This window comes from Marmota flaviventris, chromosome 7 (genome assembly GCF_047511675.1).
Source record: "Marmota flaviventris isolate mMarFla1 chromosome 7, mMarFla1.hap1, whole genome shotgun sequence".
In the NCBI taxonomy this organism is placed as follows: Eukaryota; Metazoa; Chordata; class Mammalia; order Rodentia; family Sciuridae; genus Marmota; species Marmota flaviventris.
In genome coordinates, this window is record NC_092504.1 from 142,772,637 (window position 1) to 142,793,197 (window position 20,561).

At 36.4% G+C, this 20,561-nt stretch overlaps 1 protein-coding gene across 5 annotated transcripts in view; it reads right to left on the reverse strand.

Annotated features, from left to right (window-relative positions):
• The window catches only part of Bltp1 (bridge-like lipid transfer protein family member 1), a 200,419-nt gene that overhangs the window by 167,163 nt on the left and 12,695 nt on the right, over positions 1-20,561 (reverse strand). For all 5 annotated transcript variants that reach the window (XM_071614729.1, XM_071614732.1, XM_071614730.1 and 2 more), the window contains exons 3-6: positions 15,892-16,021; positions 13,196-13,312; positions 10,517-10,595; positions 9,091-9,155 (exon numbers count right to left, since the gene is read on the reverse strand). In XM_071614729.1, coding sequence (XP_071470830.1) covers positions 9,091-9,155; positions 10,517-10,595; positions 13,196-13,312; positions 15,892-15,988 — 358 coding nt within the window. In that variant the 5' untranslated portion in view covers positions 15,989-16,021. The remainder of the gene's footprint in view (positions 1-9,090; positions 9,156-10,516; positions 10,596-13,195; positions 13,313-15,891; positions 16,022-20,561) is intronic.

The following is a 20,561-nucleotide window of genomic DNA, read 5'->3' on the forward strand; positions in this document are numbered from 1 at the left end:
TATTCCAGCCATAGAGCTGTACAATTAAACAACAAATCAGATCTCCAAGCTTGACTGATCTCCAAGCTGACATGGCTGCTGTTTTTTGCAGGGTCTCTTCCCAGGACCTTTTCTGTCAATGTACCAGGCTTCCTGCCATCCAGGAGTATTCTACTTGGAAATGCCCTCTCCAGCCCCCCAATACTACCCCAATATACACAGAGAGATGCAGAGACAGGGTGTCTGAAGATACCCACACAGACAGAAACACAGAGAAAAGAACACATGTTCAGAGACTTTCTTGCACAGAGTGGGCAAGTACACACGGTATACTCATGTGCAGACTCAGAAACTAACAAAGACAAGCACACACATGCACATACTCTCACAGAGCCCGCCATGTATGTTTGCAACTATCAGCACTCTCAGCTCCATTCTCACAGATGAACACAAAGGCCCACGACAAACAGGGCACCATCCCAGAACAGCAAGAACATGACCCCAGCAGAGTGCAATGTACCCTCACAGACTAACCACCACTTCTTCCAAAGGCATGCATCTCCCACTTAGGAACATGCACACATGCCTAAGTGTATACACACACAAATACACAGCTCTTTTAAAAACAGTAAGTTGGGGATGTTTGCATTGATTCTCCAGGAACTAAATAAAGAGGTAAATAAACAGTAAAAGGAATATATGATCATTTACTGATGCTGTGACCTAAGGCCTCATTTTTCTCATCTATGAGAATAAAACCAAATGCCAAATGTTTTCTTTGATATAAGGAGAATGATTCATAGTGGGATAGGGAGCAGGAGCATGGGAGGAACAGACGAACTCTAGATAGGGCAGAGGGGGTGGAGGGGAAGGGAGGAGGCATGGAGTAACTAATGATGATGGAATGGGATGATCATTATTATCCAAAGTACATGTATGAAGACACTGATTGGTGTGAATATATGATGTATACAGCCAGAGATATGGAAAACTGTGCTCTATATATGTAATAAGAAGTGTAAGGCATTCTGCTGTCATATATATAAAAAAATTTACATTAAAATTTTTATTAAATAAAGATACAATTACCTCTTTGAAATCTCATCCCTACATTACAAGGCTAGAGTGATCTACCTTGAAAACAAAAATCTTCTCGTATTTCCTATCATGTAACATGATGGCATCACATAATGGGCCCCCAAAAAATATTTGATAAATAAAATTCCTAAATACGAAAGGATATATACACATAAAAAGTCTTGACTTGAGCAGTTAAATTTAAGGAAAAAAACAGATCAATGTTATAGAATCACACAACTCTCTTAGGCAAATAAAACACTGAAATATCTCATTTTCCAAAGAGTAAAAAGACAGCTATTTAATTATGTAATAGGAACACATGCTGTTTGTAATAAAAAAAAAAAAAAAAAAGCAAAAGCTAAGGTACAGAAATACTGCCAACCAGCCTTGGAAAACTTAGAATTGATATTTAATCCAAAGACAAAACAGTCCGCTGACCTTTTAAAAACTGCTCGGGGTTTTTTATTTATTTACTATATTCAACAAATAAGATTTAAATGTAACAAATTTTAAAAGTATTAGAACTTATTAGGCTAAAACGTCTACAAAATCAAACAACAGAAAGAGGCATCCTTTTTTTGTTTTTACCATTGTAGTTTATTTGGGGGTTTTTTTGTGTACATGGGCTTGTATATGGGCTTGAATACGGGCACTCTACACTGAGCTACCACTCAGCCCTTTTTATTTTATTTCAAGATAGGGCCTTGCTAATTTGCAAAGCTGGCCTCAAACTTGTGATCCTCCTGCATCAGCCTCCCAAGTTGCTGGGCTCACAGACATGCACCATTGTACCCAGTCAGCTATCCTTTCACGTCTTAATTTAAGAATCCCTTCTCATTAAGAAAAATATATGGGGGCTGGGGATATAGCTCAGCTGGTAGAGTGCTTGCCTCACATACATAAGGCCCTGGGTTCAATCCCTAGCACCAAAAAAAAAAAAAAAAAGAAATAAAGATGTACAACTATTTATCCAGGTTCACAGTCATTTAAACACTATGATGCATCATCACAGGCTAAGATCAAGTAACTGGTCCTGATACTTCATTATTTTCCAAAATAATGGTTTAAAATCAACTACCCTGAAAATAGGGCTATTCTGAACAACCTGAATATCTAAATGACTCCTGAAATGTCCCCACACAAGCTCTATAGTATAGATTTAGGCAACTGAATACCCCACTTTTCTTCTAATGGAGCAATTCTAAAACTCCCTAATGAAACCCGGCCCACCTATCTCCTAGAAAGGTGGGGCAGCCATCTGTTCCATGCAGTATGTGCCCCAACAAGGCTACTAAATTTCCCACTAAGAAATGTAAACCATCTCTAAGTACTTGGTGAATCATCAAAGCACATGGATCTACCCTTAAGCAGTAAGAAATAACCTCTAGACTATAATAAGTACAGCCCACCATTATGTTACATATAATTATATACAATCTAATATTGTCCAGCTATTATTAGAAGTTTAGTTTGCAGCCTGTTCATTCCTCTATATACTTTATTCTAAATTCTGTTCCTGAATTATGCAAGATTAATAAGGTATTTATACCAAACTGTTCATTCCTGCATTGCTACTTGGCATTACCTTTGACAGCTTGTTGTTAAGAATACTGACCTTCATAACAGGATTTCCTCAAGAAGCACATGAAACATATAATAAGCCCAAAGCTAACATTAACTCAACAGTGAAACACTGGAACCCTGTCCTCTAAGATCCACAACAAGACAAGGATACCACTCCCACCATTTCTATGCAACAAGGTACTAAAGTTCTTGCCATAGAAATAACCCACTTGAAGCAAAGTGTGAAAGATGATATATCAAGAACTATGTAATGTTTTGAACAACCAACAATAAAAAAAAATTAAAAAAAAAAAAAAGAAATAAGGAAAGAGAAAGAAAATGTTTGCTGATGAAATGGATTTAGAAATTAAATTTTTAAAAAACCCTCAAGATTTTACAAAAAAAAAAAAACTACAGTACTGATAAATTCAGTAAGTTGCAAGATAAAAAATTTTCATACAAAAATCAGAAGCATTTCTCTATGCTAATAAGAAACATTCAAAAGAACGATCCCATTTACAATAGCTTAAAAACTGAATACTTTTTTAAAAAATATTTTTCAGTTACACATAAATACTATCTTTATTTTGTTTATTCATTTTTATGTGGTGCTGAGTATCAAATCCAGTGCCTCAATGTATGAGGCAAGCACTCTACCACTGAGGCACAACCCAGCCCTTAAAACCGAATACTTAAGAATGAATTTAGCCAGAGACAAAACACTTGTACAATGAAAACTGTGAAACATCAATGAAAAAAGTCAAAGATGACAAATAAATGGAAAGATATTCCATGTTTATGAATTAGAAGAATACTGTTAAACTCTCCTTACTATCCAAAAAAATCTACAGATTCAATGCATTCTTATCAAAAGTCTAAACATTAATTTTCATAGACACAGGAAAAATGATCCTAAAGTTCATATGAAACCATAAAAAAAAAATGCCAAGGAAATCATGAACAAAAAGAACAAATCGGGAGACATCAACTACTTGGTTTCACACTACTCTACAAAGTAATAGTATCTGCAACAGCATGGTTCTGGCCACAAGAGACCAGACAGAGAGAGTGCTCAGAACAGGAAGGACCCCGTGCACCTTGGTGAACGACTCTCACTGCCCTGTAATAAGGAAACAATCTGATTCAGAAAAGGGCAAGGAACCCAGACAGACACTTCTCAAAGGACCTGACTTGCTAATCAATACAAGACGCAATGCCCAACATCAGGAACCATCAGGGACACACAAAGGGAATCTACAAGAGATGTCACCTGACACCAGTTAGAATGGCTACCGTCAAAAGACAGAAGAAAACCCTGCTGGCAAGGGTGTGGAGAAAGGGAATTCCTGTACACCACTGGTGGGATAAAAATGAGTGCAGCCTCTTGAGAAAATGTAGGGAGGGTTCCTCAAAAAGTAAAAACAGAATTACCATGTGACCCAGAAACTCCAATATTCCTGAAATTAGTGCATCAGAGAGATGTCTGTGCTCCTACCCTCACTGCAGCACCATCCACAACAACCAAGATGTGGAAATGATCTATCCACCCACCAGGTGGTGAATGAGTGAAGAAGGTGTGGAACACACATACAATGGAATACTAGCCAGCCTTAAAAAAGGAAAAAATTCTGTCATTTGTGACAGCCATGGGTGGAAATGGAGAACATGCTAAGTGAATACACCAACAAAGAGAAGCAAATACTGTCTGTTCTCACTTCTATGTGAAATCTAGAACTGAACTCAAAGAAGTAGAAAGCAGAATGTTGGTTACCAGAGACTGGGCAGTGGGGGCGGGTACAAGATGACAAATACAGAGCCTCAGTTATGCAGAAGGAATAAGATTGATTTTTTTTAAGATAAATTGCATTGTGTGGTGAGTACAATTAAACACTGAGTAATGTACATTTCAGAACTGCTATGAATAAGTTTCAAATACTCTTGCCACAAAATATTAAATGTTTAAGTTAATTAGCTTAATTTTATCATTCCACATTGTATTCAAAGTTAATAAGATCATTTTGTACCTTATAAATACATACAATAAGAATCTGTCAACACACAATAAAGAAAAACTTAAAGGAAAAACTTGTTTGACTGTTTCCATCACAGCTCTGCTACTTTTGATGTACACACGACTTAATGTTACGAAATGGGTAAGACTATGACAAGTAATTTGCAGCTAAGAAAGGGACAGCTGACAGAGCCGGTCAACCCCTAACATCACTGTAAAATAGACACCACTGGAAACCACTGGTAAACAGAAAAATAACAATCAAATCAAAACAATTTAAAAATTCTTTAAAAACATAAAAATGTTAAAAACTTACATTTCTGCCCTGAATTATGGACAATAACAGAGAACAGAAAGATTCAAAACTTCAAAGCTATGCTAACATTAAAAGAGTAACAAAAAGAACTGAAGACACTGAAAGAAACGCCAACAGCAGGCCAGGAGGGTGGGAGCAGCCAGGCCAGGAGGGCGGTAGCCGAGCTCTCCTCTCGGGACTAAGCCCCAGTGTGTGACTGGAAGCTGTGACTGCGCTTTGCCATGACTTCTGAAAGGAGCTAAGCACCTGCCTGCCGCAAGACATTCTTCAAAACCCTTCTCTATTGCTCCTTCAGCACCACGGTCAATCACATGCTGATTCATTCCTAAGCACCACAAGTCACACCAGCGATTGCACCTGCGCTTCCCTGCCACCACACTGGTCTGGTGCTCCCTCCTCACTGCCAACACCATCATGCTGCTAGACACGGGCACTCACAACAGCCTTCTACCTCCCACTCTGCCCCCTGCCACAACCTTGTGTGACAACTCAAAGCTGGAAATGTTTAAGATAATGATCAGTGATGTTCCTCCACCCAGACTCCCACTCCACTCCCCTTTAATTATGGTTGTTTAGGGATATCTACTCCAAACAGATCTGAGCAGCACCCACTTTCTCATTCCTATTTTTTAATTCTTCCCTCAACATAAGAGAATAATCAATAAAATGAAAACAAAATAAATATCTATTAAAGATTTTTGTCAAAAACTCTCTTTTATAAAGAACTTCAGTCAATTACTCTTGACCTCATTCACATATTCTGATAAAGAGCAATCCCCTCTAAGAAGATGTAACACTTCATGATAAAATGAGGTTAACTCCTTTCTTTAAAAAATATTTGTAAATGATATAAGATTGTAGTTCTCAGGGCTGAAAAAGAACCACTTTCCAGCAGAAAGGCTCTGGATTCAATGCCCAGCACCACCAAAAACACAAAAAAGAAAAACAGAGATTTGTTATGTGTTAGCTATGAAAACTCTATAGCAAGCAATCCCATTAAGCTTATCCTTCAAACTTTCAGTGGCCTCTGGATAATGTGAATGTCTTCATTCCTCTCATACATTATAATCGCTGTTTGTGATGAGAATTTCCAAACCTACTTAGACCTTATTGGCAAGAATGTTTTTGTGGCTGGTGTATAACAAGATCCCTAGCACCACAAAACACACACACACACACACACACACACATCTTAATAATATAAGGAGAATTAGACTCAAAGTGAGCAGAACAAGGTTTTTATTCTAGCACTACAATTTATAATCACAGGAATTTCTACTTCTTAATCTGCAAAACAAGGGGTTTTGAAACCATTACGCAATTTCCAAACTGACAAGAGGCTTTAAAATCAAGTGTTTTTGAAACTGTGTTCTCTGGAATCCTGGGATAAACAGTGCATGGGGAGACAGCAGGCCCAGCGGGCCTCTTCCTCTACTTCCCAACTTCCTCATTCCTCTAAAGCTTTCTTCTTTCACATGAACACTGAAAATAATTTAACATAAAACTCCTAATATGCAAGAAGTTACATTTTTCTTTTAAAATCATAAACCAGTTATATAAACAAAGAGGATTTTTGTTCAGCTACACTGTAATCTGTTAACAACATAGCTTATGTTAATGAAACATAAAAACAAGAAGTTTAAGTCAAAAGAGCAAATTATATAACCAATGTACTGCAAGATTAACAGAAAAATACAATCCTAAAGTAAACCCATTTCTAAGGAACAAAGTAGATAGACTTTACAAACTGCATCAGAGGTAGACACACTAGGTCAGCTCACTATCAAGTGGATGGATCAAAAGTTGGGACGAATCAAACAACAGACTTGGCTCCTAGGAAAGACTTTTAACCACCTATGCATTATAAGCAAATCTGTAGCATACCTTTACTTAAATGCTACCTTTATGGCTTACAGCCAAATAAAATACAAAAACAATCAAGAATATTTTCTCCACAAAACTTGCATGGATAATAACGTAGAAAAATGTGTCAACATTTAGAATGTTATTCATATTTATAAAAAGGCAAAACTTAAGATTCCCAGTACACAAACATATTGACAAAAAGAACAATTTTTCCCCCTGAGAATGTTTGCAGCAATTATGAAGACGTGGTTATAATGCTACTTGAATAACAGATATTCTCAAATCCCAGTCTAAAGACTTCTGATTACAGACAGCATTCTAAAAGACAGATGGGAAACTGCAAAAGGCCATTTCAAACGCCCTCACAATACTTTTCCATAGGATAAAACTTAAATATCAGTTCAAACTTATCTAATGAACAACTCCAGCTGTTAAAAACTTTTCCCAAACGTGATGCCTGCCCATTATTCTAATTTCTAATCATTGTGATTTCCTTAATTCTACAGATGCCAAACACCAACCCTTCATGCCAACCTCATCAAGAAAGAGTGTATCATATATACACACACACACACTATATAAGGGGGTGCAGGAGTCACATGGGGAAGGGAGTAATGTCAAAAGGACAAACAGTGAAATCTAGAGGAATTTAGGCTGGCTCAAACTTGTGAAAAGCACATAACCTTTTACTATTTTAAACCTATTTCATTGTAGAAATAAAGTTATAAATGATGGTAAAATGCCTAGGTGAGCCCACCAAAAACCAAAAAATCAACATTTAATTGGAAAGTTCCAAAATGACATGGAGAATCTAACCCTCATTTCAGAATCCTGACATGGAGGCAGAGTTCCATGGTAAAGCACCTGCCTAGTATGCACCAGGCCCTGGTTTGATCCCCAGAACCACAGGGAGGGAAAAAATGGATTCAGAATCTCAACATGATCAAGTGCAAGAAACACAGATGATCCTGGTAACAAACAAAAGGCAGATTTTGTTAAAAATCTTTTTAGTATCCTTTTCAGACCCTATGCTATGAGGCCCCACCTACAATTTTCGAGAATATTAGTTCTCAAAAGTATGAGGCCTTTGGTGGAATCCCCAGACCCCTTTCCAGAGGTCCAAAGTGTTCAAACTATATCCATAATATTATCAAGATTTGACTATCCCATGAATGGATAGTGGAATTTTTTCAAAGGGTATAGGACAGATGGCACTTCAACAGATGGATACAGACGCAGAGGTGAAATTCCAGTTGTCTTCTATTCAGTGGAACATTAGAGAGACAAGTACAGGCACATTTGTAATCCCAGCTACTTGGGAGGCTGAGGCAGGAGAATCATAGTTCAATGCAGGTCTCAGCAACTTAGTAAGACCCTGTTTCAAAATTTAAATATTTAAAAAATGGCTGAGGATGTAGCTCAGTGGTAGAGTACCTGCCTAGCATACATGAGGCCATGAGTTCAATTCCTAGTACTAAATACAGGAAAAATATCTGAAAAGCATAAAACAATGCTATTAAATTTTTTTTTTTTTGGTTTTGGAAGTTATTTTCATAAATTGTGTTTTTAATATATAATGAATTATCAATATTCTCAATTAATAAAAAGTATTTCTAAAATAATCAGCTTAATTTTTAATGCAGTAAATAAGACAGACAGAACTCACATAAGTTAAGTGCTTTGGAATCCTCAATTATTTAGATGAATGTAAAGGGTTTCTGAGATCGAAAGTCTGAGAAGCACAATTCTAGAAAATAAAGACAGGGCCTACTCTCCTTAAAGCCACTTGTACAGTTAATGTAGAAAGAGGCTTGGGGCAAAGACAGGAGCTGTTCCAGAACCACGAAAGATGGCTTGGAAGCAAACTCTGATGGCGAGAGCAAGCCCAGTGCAGCCTGGGGCCTGCACTGCCCCTCTCTTCACCGTAGGCTCACTGAGGAGTCAGAACCAGTGGCAGGTGGCGTAGAATGAGCAAAGCCACAGGAGCTGAGGGGATGGTGTCAAGGCGCACTAGGTCCACAGACAGAACAGGAGGGAAGGCTAGACGCGTGGGTGGAGGGTGACCCTGCAGGAACAGCAGGTTGAAGTTACTGGACATAAGCAGGCGGCAGGAAAGCTACGGACAAATTTTCAATGAATCAGAGGTAAAACTGAGTTCTCTAAACATTGCTGCTCTTATAAACATCCATTATAAGATGTGCAACATTTAAATATCTGTAAATGAAACTTTTGCTGTGACTGAAAATTTTAAACATTGGAAAAAATGAACACTTACCATGTTGTTTCTGCTTGGGGTTATACATTTTCCACCACCGAAAAATGATAAATCCATCTTGAATTCTAAGAAAGGTAGATTACAAAAATGAGAAGTAGCAATTTACTTAACTCATTTCTTAATTAGGTAGACTTTGAAAACAAAGAAAAAACAAAATTCTCAAAAGAGTACTAGCATACATAAATAGACATTTTTTTTCTGAACAAAATATTTTATAGCCTTCCAGTTAAAAAAGGAAAAGAGACATATGTAGCTCTAAATTACGGAGGGAATTCTTCTTGAAAATTCTTAACTGACAAAAATTGTATACATTTATCACATATGTATTATTTTGAAACTGTTATAATTGGGTAAAGTGTAAATATTACATTATATGTAACAGGAAAATGAAGTGCTAAAAATTATTGCATTTTAAATAATATTTTTTAAATATAAAAATTAAATAGATAAGCCAAATTTTAAAAGGGGATATGATATTAGCACACTAAAGGGAAACTTTTAAAGATACTTCTTCATTTCTATAAATGATCTATCACCTCATGCTCCAAAAGCATGTATTCATAACCTCTTTCCTTTTCTTTTCTTTCTTCTGATTTGGAAATATTTTAGAATAGCACAGAAGATGCTTCCTACAGCTTTAAGTGAGGCAGGAGAGGAGTACTGACAAATCCTAGCACCTCTCAATTAATGCCAAATTTTCAATATCTAAGTAACAAATACTAAGAGGAACAAAAAGGATGCAGGCCTTTCTTCAAGGCTTATGGAAGAGGAGATTGCAAACATTACAATTTCCTATTACATTCGGATTTGTATTTCTTAAAAGTAAAATTAGAGTTGCTAACAAATGCTAAATAATTCTATGAGCTTATCTTTAAAGAGGAGCTAAAAATGGATGAGACTTTAATGACCAATGTTGATAATGGATGGTCAACATCTCTGAACTCTGTATTTTATTACAAATAACCACCAGGAATTCTACATCAGAAATGGTTAGGCAGCCAGGTGTGGTGGCGCACACCTGTGATCCCAGTGGCTCCAGAAGCTGAGTCAGGAGGACAGTGAGTTCAAAGCCAGCCTCAGCAACTTAGCAAGGCCCTAAGCAACTCAGGGAGACCCTGTCTCTAAAAAAAATATAGCTAAATTAATCCAAGGACAGAACCATTTTAAAAGATCCATTCACCAAGTATGATTTTTTTTTGAGATGGGGTCTCTGTATTGCACTGGCTGCTCTCAATCTCCTGGGCTCAAATGATCCTCCTACCTCAGCCTTCTGAACAGCTGGGACTACAGGCACATTCCACCACACCTAACTCAAGAAAATGATTTTAACCTTTGGCTTACTTGAAGAAGTCATATTAAATAAAACATCGTAAACAGAACATTTTTACAATATTTCATGTTTTGAGTCCTTTTTAAATGGTGTTACCTAATAGACATGTCTTCTGTGATGTAATAGATTTCACGAACCATGACTTTTCCAGAAAGAACAGAGAAAGAGAAGGATCCTGTTGTAGGAGAGAAGAATAACAGTAATTGATTATTTTATATTGTAATTCTTATATATGATAAAGCACCTAAAGCTTAAAATCTTAAGCATTCAATTTAATGGATAATTAATCTCTTCACACTCCATTCCTATCCTTATAGTATTACAGATTTTCCAGTTTTATTATTAGTAATATACAACACTAGGACACACCCTGACATAATCACAACAGCATGGAGTCCACCCTGCTCCAGTTCAGTCCCCAGCACCCACCCTCCACACTCCATCAATCCCAATTCAGTCAATTCAATCTTTACTTAATTTTAAGTAAAGTTTACTTCTTTTTCCTTTTATTAGTGTCCTATGGATACACTGATGCTGGGACCCACCATGCCACATCCATGTATGCATATTAGAAATGTCGGTCAGATTCATGCCCTGTTCTTCCCTTTTCCTGTCCCTTCTTTCTCCTCCTCAATCCCCTTCATCTACTCTCCTGAACCTTCCTCTATTTTGATGAAATTCCCTCTTCCCCTTTTTGTCCCGTTTTACTTATTTGTTATTGTTGCCGCATTCTCCCCTTATTTTGGATTAGCTTCCACATATCAGAGAAAACAATCACCCTCTGACTTTTGGGAACTGGCTTGTTTCATTTAGCATGATAGTCTCCAGTTCCATCCATTTATCAGCAAGTCCTATAATGTCCTTCTTCTTTATAGCTGAGAAATACTCCAAAGTGTGTACAGACCACCTCTTCTTTATCCATTCATCTGCTGAAGGGCACCAGGTTGACTCTATGGCTTGGCTTTTATGAATTGTGCTGCTATAAACATTGATGTGGCTGCATCACTGTAATATGCTGATTTTAAATCTTTTGGATATAAATTGAGGAGTGAGATAGCTGAATCACATGATGGTTCCATTTGTAGTTTTCTGAGGAATTTTCATTCTACTTTCCAGAGTTATTGTACTAATTTGCAGGTGCACCAGTAACATCTTGAGTGTACCTTTCCCCGACAACCTCATCAGCATTTACTGTTCATATTCTTGATAATTGCCATTCTGACTGGAGTAAGATAAAATCTAAGTGTAATTTTGATTTGCATTTCCCTGATTGCTCTCTAGCAAGAGATGTTGAATATTTTTTAACATTTTTTGGCCAATTTTATTTGTTCTTTTGAGAAATGTCTATTTAATTATTTTGCCCGCTTATTAATTGGCTTATTTGTGGGTTTTGTTGTTTTGTTTTGTTTTTTGCTTTGTTTTTGGTGCTAAGTTTTCTTAGTTCTTTGTATATTCAGAATATTAATTGCCCTATCTTAGAAGCAGGTGGCAAAGATGCTCTCCATTCTGTAGGCTCTCTCTTCATGCTTGTTTCCTTTGCTTGCAGAAGCTTTTTTGGGGTAGGGATGGGGGAAGTAGGGGATTGAACTCAGGGGCACTTGATCACTGAGCTACATCCCAAGCCCTATTTGTATTGTATTTAGAGACAGGATCTGAGTTGCTTCATGCCTGTCATTTCTGTGCTGAAATATTGGAGTGTTGGACCTACTTTTTCTTCTAGCAGTTGCAGGGTTTCTAATTTGTCTAATTTTTAGGTCTTGACTTCCATTATTTTTTGACCATTTTAACAAAAAATGTCATATGTGTAATCACTATGTACTGAGCAACTAACCACTACATGAGAATATTGGTTTAAGTAGGAAATTTATGTGGCTAATTCCCTTAAGTATATATACTCAGCCATTAAAATCAAAGCAGTAACCAATTCACCATCCATCAATTTCAATCACTGCATTAACCAAATTAATGGAAGATGACTTATGTTTGAGAGAAGTTTTACTTATGTCCACTAAGGTATTCAAATATAAGGAAGATGAGAATGGTTCTATCCAGTCAGCCCTCGTCCCACTTTCCCAAATACATTCTTCTATCTACCTGCAAACTTTCTACCATTAAATAACCAGAAATTAAGCTAATAAAGCAGGGCACAAAGTGAAATACACAGGATGATCTCAACTTACAGATGTTAAAAAAAAAAAAAATAACTACAACTTTGAACATCCAAAATTTAATATGGAAGGTAGACTTCTCTAAGAAATTCTATGATACTAGGAATTGAACCCGGGGCCCTTGAGCATGCTAAGCAAGTGCCCAGTCCTTTTTGTATTTTATTTTGAGACAGGATCTTCTCAAATTGCCCAGACTGACCTCAAACTACCAATCCTACTGCCTCAGCCTCTGGCATTGCTGGAATTAGATGTATGCACCCTACACCCTACACCTACATTAGATGTATGCACCCTACACCCTACATGTTTTATATGTGTCTAAACTTTTAAAATACTTTTAATAAGCATCTTTTCTAAGTAAAAAAAAAAAAAAAGTCAAAAAGTTACTATTGAAGCACTATAAAAAAGTAAGAATGGGGTAAAAGACAATAATCAAATGGTAATTCATCACTAGTCATAGAATGCTGCATGAGAGAGAAAGCGTTAAAGACGGTTTCAGCTCTCACAAAACAAAGGCTAAGCTGGTATGTGTTTATAAAATATAGATTTATAATACACATCTTAAGTTTATGTGGAAGAAAAACAATTCTGTGTTAGACAAACTTACCAATATGGATATAGCCATTCTTGTACAATCTGTTAAGAACCAATGTTAAAATAAGACCAACATTCCGAGAATTATAATACGTGAGATAAATGATCCATCCACAGGACAAAATAGTAGCTGTTGGGAGGGAAAAAAATGATAAGATTTACTTCCATATGGTAATTTGTCCTCTTAAAATTTAGTACCTGGAATTTTATAACTAGAGGTTGATTCTACCTTATCCAATCTTCCTCTAGAGATCTTTTCAGTCATTAGCCAGAAAAACATTCCCAATCAGTTCAGTTAAATCATGTTCAAGTATAACTTTCTTTTTTTTTTTCTTCTTACCTGTGTACTTTTTCATTGCTTTGTATGTTTTAGTTGCTAAACATGTAATGAGTTCTGGGAAAAGAAAGCCCATATTTGTGAACAACTGGAAAAATATCCACCTCTATTAGCAAAATGCTCACACATAATTTTATTCCTAAGCTATTTCCCAAAACAGGCTACAATCACTTGAAAAACAATGAAAACTGAAGATATTTTTAAATCAGAGACAAGTCAGTTTTTTTAAGTCAACAATCTCTGCTTGAAAAAAATCAGAAAAGTCAGAATTTTCATCTAAAGGCACACTTATCAACAGATCAGCTTATACTAAATATTTTGCAGTAATTTTTGCTGTAACAGTAACCCACTTTTGATGGATACTATCAAATATGCTACAGTAAATGATATTCAAATTTGACTAGTTTTTTTTAATAAAAAGTTTAGTCACCTATAAAATCTGTATTCCCCCCAAAAATGAAATCATGAGTATACAAAAATATACATGAATATAAAAAAAGCATAGCACAAAAAAGCATTTTCTTTCCATAATAAATATTCCTTTATTTGTCCTTTCTAAAAGTATGTAACTATCTTCTGTATTTGGGAAAAAATAATTTAAGGTTCACATGTGTAACCTTTTAGCAATATCACTTGAAGTTCCTAACTTTTTAAAAGGTATGTGAAAAAACAGTCAAGAGAGAGTCATAATAAAATGTAATAATTCTCAGGGTAACAATTTTTTTGTAGGAAGTTACTATAATCTGCCCAAAAGATTATTTCTAAAAACTCTTATTAAAAAGTTATTTTGATGCTATGACACTGGGTTGTAAGTTTAAAGTTATTTTGTACAAATTTTTACTATAAATCACTGTTTCGGCAGTAGGTTGTTATGGGCCCTTCAGAAATACAGAAGGCATCTGCTGAGAAATATGCTTTTAATACTACATATCTTGTGGCCTTTTCGCTTTAGCATGACCTCAACCACACTTTGAACATCATAAGTCCCCTAGTAAATCAGAGGGAATTAAAAAAATAATTAACTCAATGATTTTATTTATTGCTATTGTTGTTTTGTCCTTAAAGAAAGTTGGTGTAGAACAGAATAAAGTCAGAAATCCTCAGTAATAGAAAGGGGACACATGAGAATTAAGGAAGAATTCTGTCCTTAATTAAACCAGAAGGTAACCTCCAACACCTTTTATGAAGTTCTCGTCCATTCTATTATTTGTTATTTCATTTTACTTTTTTAACTTCCTTTAATAATTTATAGGAGTTCAGCTCCATCAAACAGAAAATGGTAACTCGATTACCACAAAGTGTTTATAAATCATTAAGTATTTTAAATTCTTCTACATTCACTGTAGCCTGGCCCATAGCCCAGCCCCACCCCTTGTGCTGTCCTCAGAGAAAGACAGCTGGGTAGTTTAACATCTGCAGGCCTCAAGTGCCCAACAAACTTAAAGAAAAAAAAAAAACCTACCTTCACACAACTGTAACAAGCTGTGCCATCAGGCACACAGATGACCAACAATGTCACCACTCTCACTCTCCTACCTCACCCTTCCTGCTTTCCTCTCTAGCATTCCAGTTCCTGAGCCAAAGTTCAAATCAAATATAACACTTTCATGAAAATTTCCTGGGCAATAACAGCCTATGGTAATTGCTCCCTTTCCTGCTATTATTTCTCTATTTCTTCCTCTCATTCGTTCATATTCATTCACTCGTATTCCCCACCCTCTGCTCTCCTGCCATTTAGTTATATGCTGTTTTGAACTATTTGCATGCACCTAGAAAACATCTAGGATATTATACAAAAATTACAAATAGCAGAGCCCACTACCAGGTACACAGGAGTGAGAATACATATTAAAAGATGAATCAGGCATATACATTCTATTCTACTATAAAAACAGACTGACTATGAGGATTTATTACTTCTATATTTAAACAAATGAAAGTGTTCATTTGTTTCTGTTGAGTACAGGTAAGGAAGGTGACCTTTTTTTTTTAATACTTTTATTTTACTTGTTTATTTTTATGTGATGCTGAGAATCGAACCCAGCGCCTCACACGTGCTAGGCAAGCACTCTATCACAACCCCAGCCCAAGGAAGGTGATCTTAAATAGGAAAAGGACCTCAAGTGCAATGTCTTTTTCCTCCTCCCATCACCCCTGCCTAAGATAAGGTGGAGCCTGAGAAAAAGTACAGTGTTTTCCAAAGAGGCTTCCAGAGTAAATACTCAAGAAACACAGAGAGATTAAAATCTTTACTTAAAATAAATAAATGGTATTCTAAGTATCGCAACTTCAGTTAACCACTGCTTACAACCTAGCAGTCCTTAAACCATATGTAAAACACAATGAAGCACAGGAAAATACATTTTACTTACCAACAAGGAGCCAAACGACATTGGAATTGTGTTCTGTAAGAAAATCTTCTAATTGAGTGATACTAGGAACAATACTGTCATTTTTCCTTTGATCCATTACTGAAGTTTTTCCAGAATAGCATTTAAAGGCCTAAAAGAGGTCAAAGGTTAAATTTAGAATCAAAATTTTAAAATTCCCAGAGAATCATGTAAGGGCGGAGGTGAATTTAATATTAAATCAATTTGTTTCTTTAAATAATGAGAATGTGAAAATACAATAAACAACAATCTATATTTCTGTCTGAAATATATAAGACATCAAATTTGTAACATCCTGATTTTAGCATTCTAAATATGAGTGCAGACTAAGAGAGACATGATTATTTTTAAATCTAATAAGAAATATCTATATTAACAATAAGAAAGGAGTACATGTTAATCATGTAAACAAATTCACCCACTCTGTCTCAAAAGCCGCCACTTAATAATAATTATATTTGTATATTAAGTTAGATAAATTCCTCTTAATTGCCATCATTTCTGTGTATTCATTATTCCGTGGGGAAATCATCTTCCCAGTTCAAATTCACTCTGGATAGAATCTGAACAATAAGCAGATCTCCTGATATCAGATGCTTAGGATAAACTACAATATACTGTCAAATTGTCATCAGATGTGACAAATGTGTGTATATTACATACATACATACATACACACACACACACACACACACACACACAAGCAGGATGAGAATATTTGGATTACAAGAAAGAATTAAAAGGGGTTAGGGTTGTGGCTCAGTGGTAGAGCACTTGCCTAGCATGTGTGAGGCACTGGGTTTGATTCTCAGCACTGTATATAAATAAATGAATAAAATAAAGATCCATCAACATCTAAAAAAAATTTATTTAAAAAGAAGTAAAGCTCTTATGATTCAAAAAAGCCATTAATACAGTAACAACATGATTAAACCAACCTACTTGTAACAAAATTATAATAAACCAGAAAAGGGGGAAAAACTAGATTTAATCATAAGGAGACTGCACAGTTAATAATCCTTTAAGAGTAATAGAAATGGGTGATATAAAAAATAGAAAAATAGTAGATTTTTCCTGGATGCAGAAGAATGTGTGATGACAATATTTTCATTGAAATTCACCCTAGCTGACTTTTAATCTTTTAAACATATTTTCTGCTTATTCACAACTCAATTTTGGATGATTACAGGGTAAGTTAAAAACTGGAAGAGACAACACTGCCAGATATTATCCACAACAGACTATAATGTTCCATATTCCACATTGCCCAAATCGTAGTATGACTTACAGAGACAAATTAAACACTTCTTCAAAACATAAGACCTCAATAACAAAAAGCTTTCTAATAACAGTGGTATAAAAATTAAAGGGCAAAAAAGCTACAGAAGATTAAGACTGTTTTCATTTTTTAATAATCCTTTATATTCTACAGTGTAAAGATGAGTAAAATACGCTTTCATATTTTTCAAAGCTTTAAAAAAGTCTGTCAACCAGTACCTTAAAATTTGGTGATTCATTTTTTGCTTTCATTCTTTTTACTTTTTTAAACAAAAATAAAACAAATTTAAAGGGAGAAGAAGATTTTTTTTTCAGAAGAAAACATTCACCCAGAATATGAATATATATATATACACACACACACACACACATACATATATATATACACATATATATATATATATTTATTTATTTAATTGCTTTTATTTTTTCAATATATGACAGTGGAATACATCACAATTCTTATTACACATATAGAACACAATTTTTCATATCTCTGTTTGTATATAAAGTATGTTGACACCAATTCATGTCTTCATACATGTACTTTGGATAATGATGTCCATCACATTCCTCCATCATTGCTAACCCCCTGCCCCCTCCCTTCCCCTCCCACTTCTCTGCCCTATCTAGAGTTCGTCTATTCCTCCCATGCTCCCTCTCCCTATCCCTCTATGAGTCAGTCACCTTATATCAGAGAAAACATTCACCATTTGTTTGTTTGTTTGTTTTTTTGGCGGGGGGGAATTGGCTAACTTCACTTAGCATTACCTTCTCCAATTGCACCCATTCACCTGCAAATGCCATGATTTTATTCTCTTTTATTGCTGATATTCTCTTTTATTGCTAATATTCCATTGTGTATATATGCCACATTTTTTTAATCCATTCATCTACTGAAGGGCAGCTAGGTTGGTTCCACAGTTTAGCTATTGTGAATTGTTCTGCTATAAACATTGATGTGGCTGTGTCCCTGTATTACGCTGTTTTTAAGTCCTTTAAGTATACACTGAGGAGAGGAATAGCTGGGTCAGATGGTGGTTCCATTCCAAGTTTTCCAAGGAACCTCCATACTGCTTTCCATATTGGCTGCACCAATTTGCAGTCCCACCAGCAATGTATGAGTGTGCCTTTTCCCCATAAAAAGTGAGAAGATATTTTAAAAACAAGCTACAAATATTATATATTTTTATATATTCCATATTGGGCCACTGAGTCTCCCTCTCTTCTCATGAATAGATGTGTGCTTTATTCCTCTCCACTTACAGCTTTTAGACTGAATTATCCAGGAAGGGTAGAGGAAGAGGAAACAAACACTTTTATGATGGTTGGATATTATGAAATAAACCTCTCGTACTTACTTTTAACATCCTGAAGACTGCCTAGCCAGCACACCTCAAGGAGGAAAAACGCACAGACCCCTAGGGGGTGTTCAATGAGGAACGTGTCTTGGCAATCAGGTCTCTACATAAAAAAAGGGCATTTGTTTCTAATCAAACCCAAGAAGTGGTGATCTATCCAGATCCAAGTCCTCATCCAAACTCACCACTACATCTTGCTACACCAACTCACAGCCAAAAGGAACAGTGTCCAAGCTGCAGAGATAGAAAACTGCAGTATCGCAGTTTAACCAACTTTTCCCCAAATACTAGATTAATGCAAAGCCTTTAAGAGAAATCAACAAATAAAAGACTTAATACTTAAAAAAAAAAAAATACTTTAAGTATTGGCTCAAAGTTCCTAAAGGCCCTTAAGCAGAGGAGTATATTCTGGTATAAGGAGTATCCAGAGAGCTCTGCTTCCTAGTGGCCATTCCTGAGCTGCTTTTCTCCGCCACATCCTTCTGCCATGATGTGCTGACTCACTTCCTATGTGCTCAGTCACCAACAGCTGTCTAGGAAGAACAACTGGAGCCTGATACAAGGACCCACTGCACAATCTTCAAGGAACAGATGTGAATAGAAAAGGAATGTTTGCTTCCTCTTTACCCTTCCTGGACGATTCAGTCTAAAAGCTGTAAGTGGAGAGGAGTAAAGCACACATCTATTCGTGGGGAAGAGAGGGAGACTCAGTGGCCCAGTATGGAATGTCACAACTTCAAAGGGTAGGTTTAGAATCCTGTTGTGTGGACAGGCTTATGGCCAGAGGCAGCAGCTCAGCATATCAGATCCAGAGCAGGAAGAGAAGGACACACTTACAGGAAAGAGGCCAGGGGCAGGGTGTGGAACCCAAGTGGAAGGAGGCACAATTGCAAGGAGAAGCCATGCAGCTCAAGCTCTTGGACCCAAGAGGAGGAAAAGTCCCGGCAGTGTTCTCCAAAAGAGCAGGTGCACACAAAGGGCAGGGTGCTGTGTGTCAGCATCCAGAGGAAGGCACCAAACCTGAGAGGCATGAGGGCTGCCAGGGAGGACGGGATGTGGGAACAGGAGCGGGAGGAGGACCTCCACTTGGAAGATGGCCCAGAAAGAGGGGAGAAGGGTTAGTCAATAGTATATAAAAGGACAATGGGGTCAAGTCTCTCACTGTTGCATGATGCGCAAAGGAAGAGAATCTGAAGGAACCCTGGAGGCGCGATGAGAAGTGGAGGAATGGTTTTCAACATAAACAAATATAAAAATAAACAGAGTTGTAAATCTATCTCTGTGTGTGTGTGTGCGCGCGCACACATGTTCACTAACAGGTGTAAATAACAGCAACACCCCACTAAAAATGAGAAAGATCTTGCTTCTAAAAACCACGCTCTGTTCAAAGACGTTTCATAGCCCCTAGAAGAAATGACCCACAACTAAGGCAGGGAAAGTGAAGAGGAGCCTTGTTTTCAAAAAAACTAAGAACGGCTCCAAGAATGACAGGAACATGTGAAAAGGACACAGCCAGCTTCAAGAGATTTCCAAGCACAAAATCTAGGACAACTTAAAAATAAATTACAGAAATGGATTACAATCCATTTAATATGAAAGGTATCACGAATCCACACCAACTCACAAAATCAAGTCAACAGTGACTGGCAACAGGAGAGTCGTCACCTCAAAGTACCCTCCCTAAAATACTTACTAATGACAAAGGAGAAGAGGAGCTCTGAGAAAGCCAACAGTTAATTAAGTGATCAAAGTAAGAACCATCAGTAATGGGAAAAATCAAAACTGTGTGCCTCGTGACAGAAAGGTTCCACTCCTGTGATACTTAGGCCAAAGATGCCGGAGACTTGCATCTCATCACAGATTACGATCAGTAGGTGGTATTCATCTTGTATTCACAATGCTAATGAGCTTTTTTAACATAGTGAGTGTATCCAAATATATCATTTTAAATGGTACTTTAGCTATTATTTAATAACTAATCTACATGTTATGAAACATGCACTATCAATATTT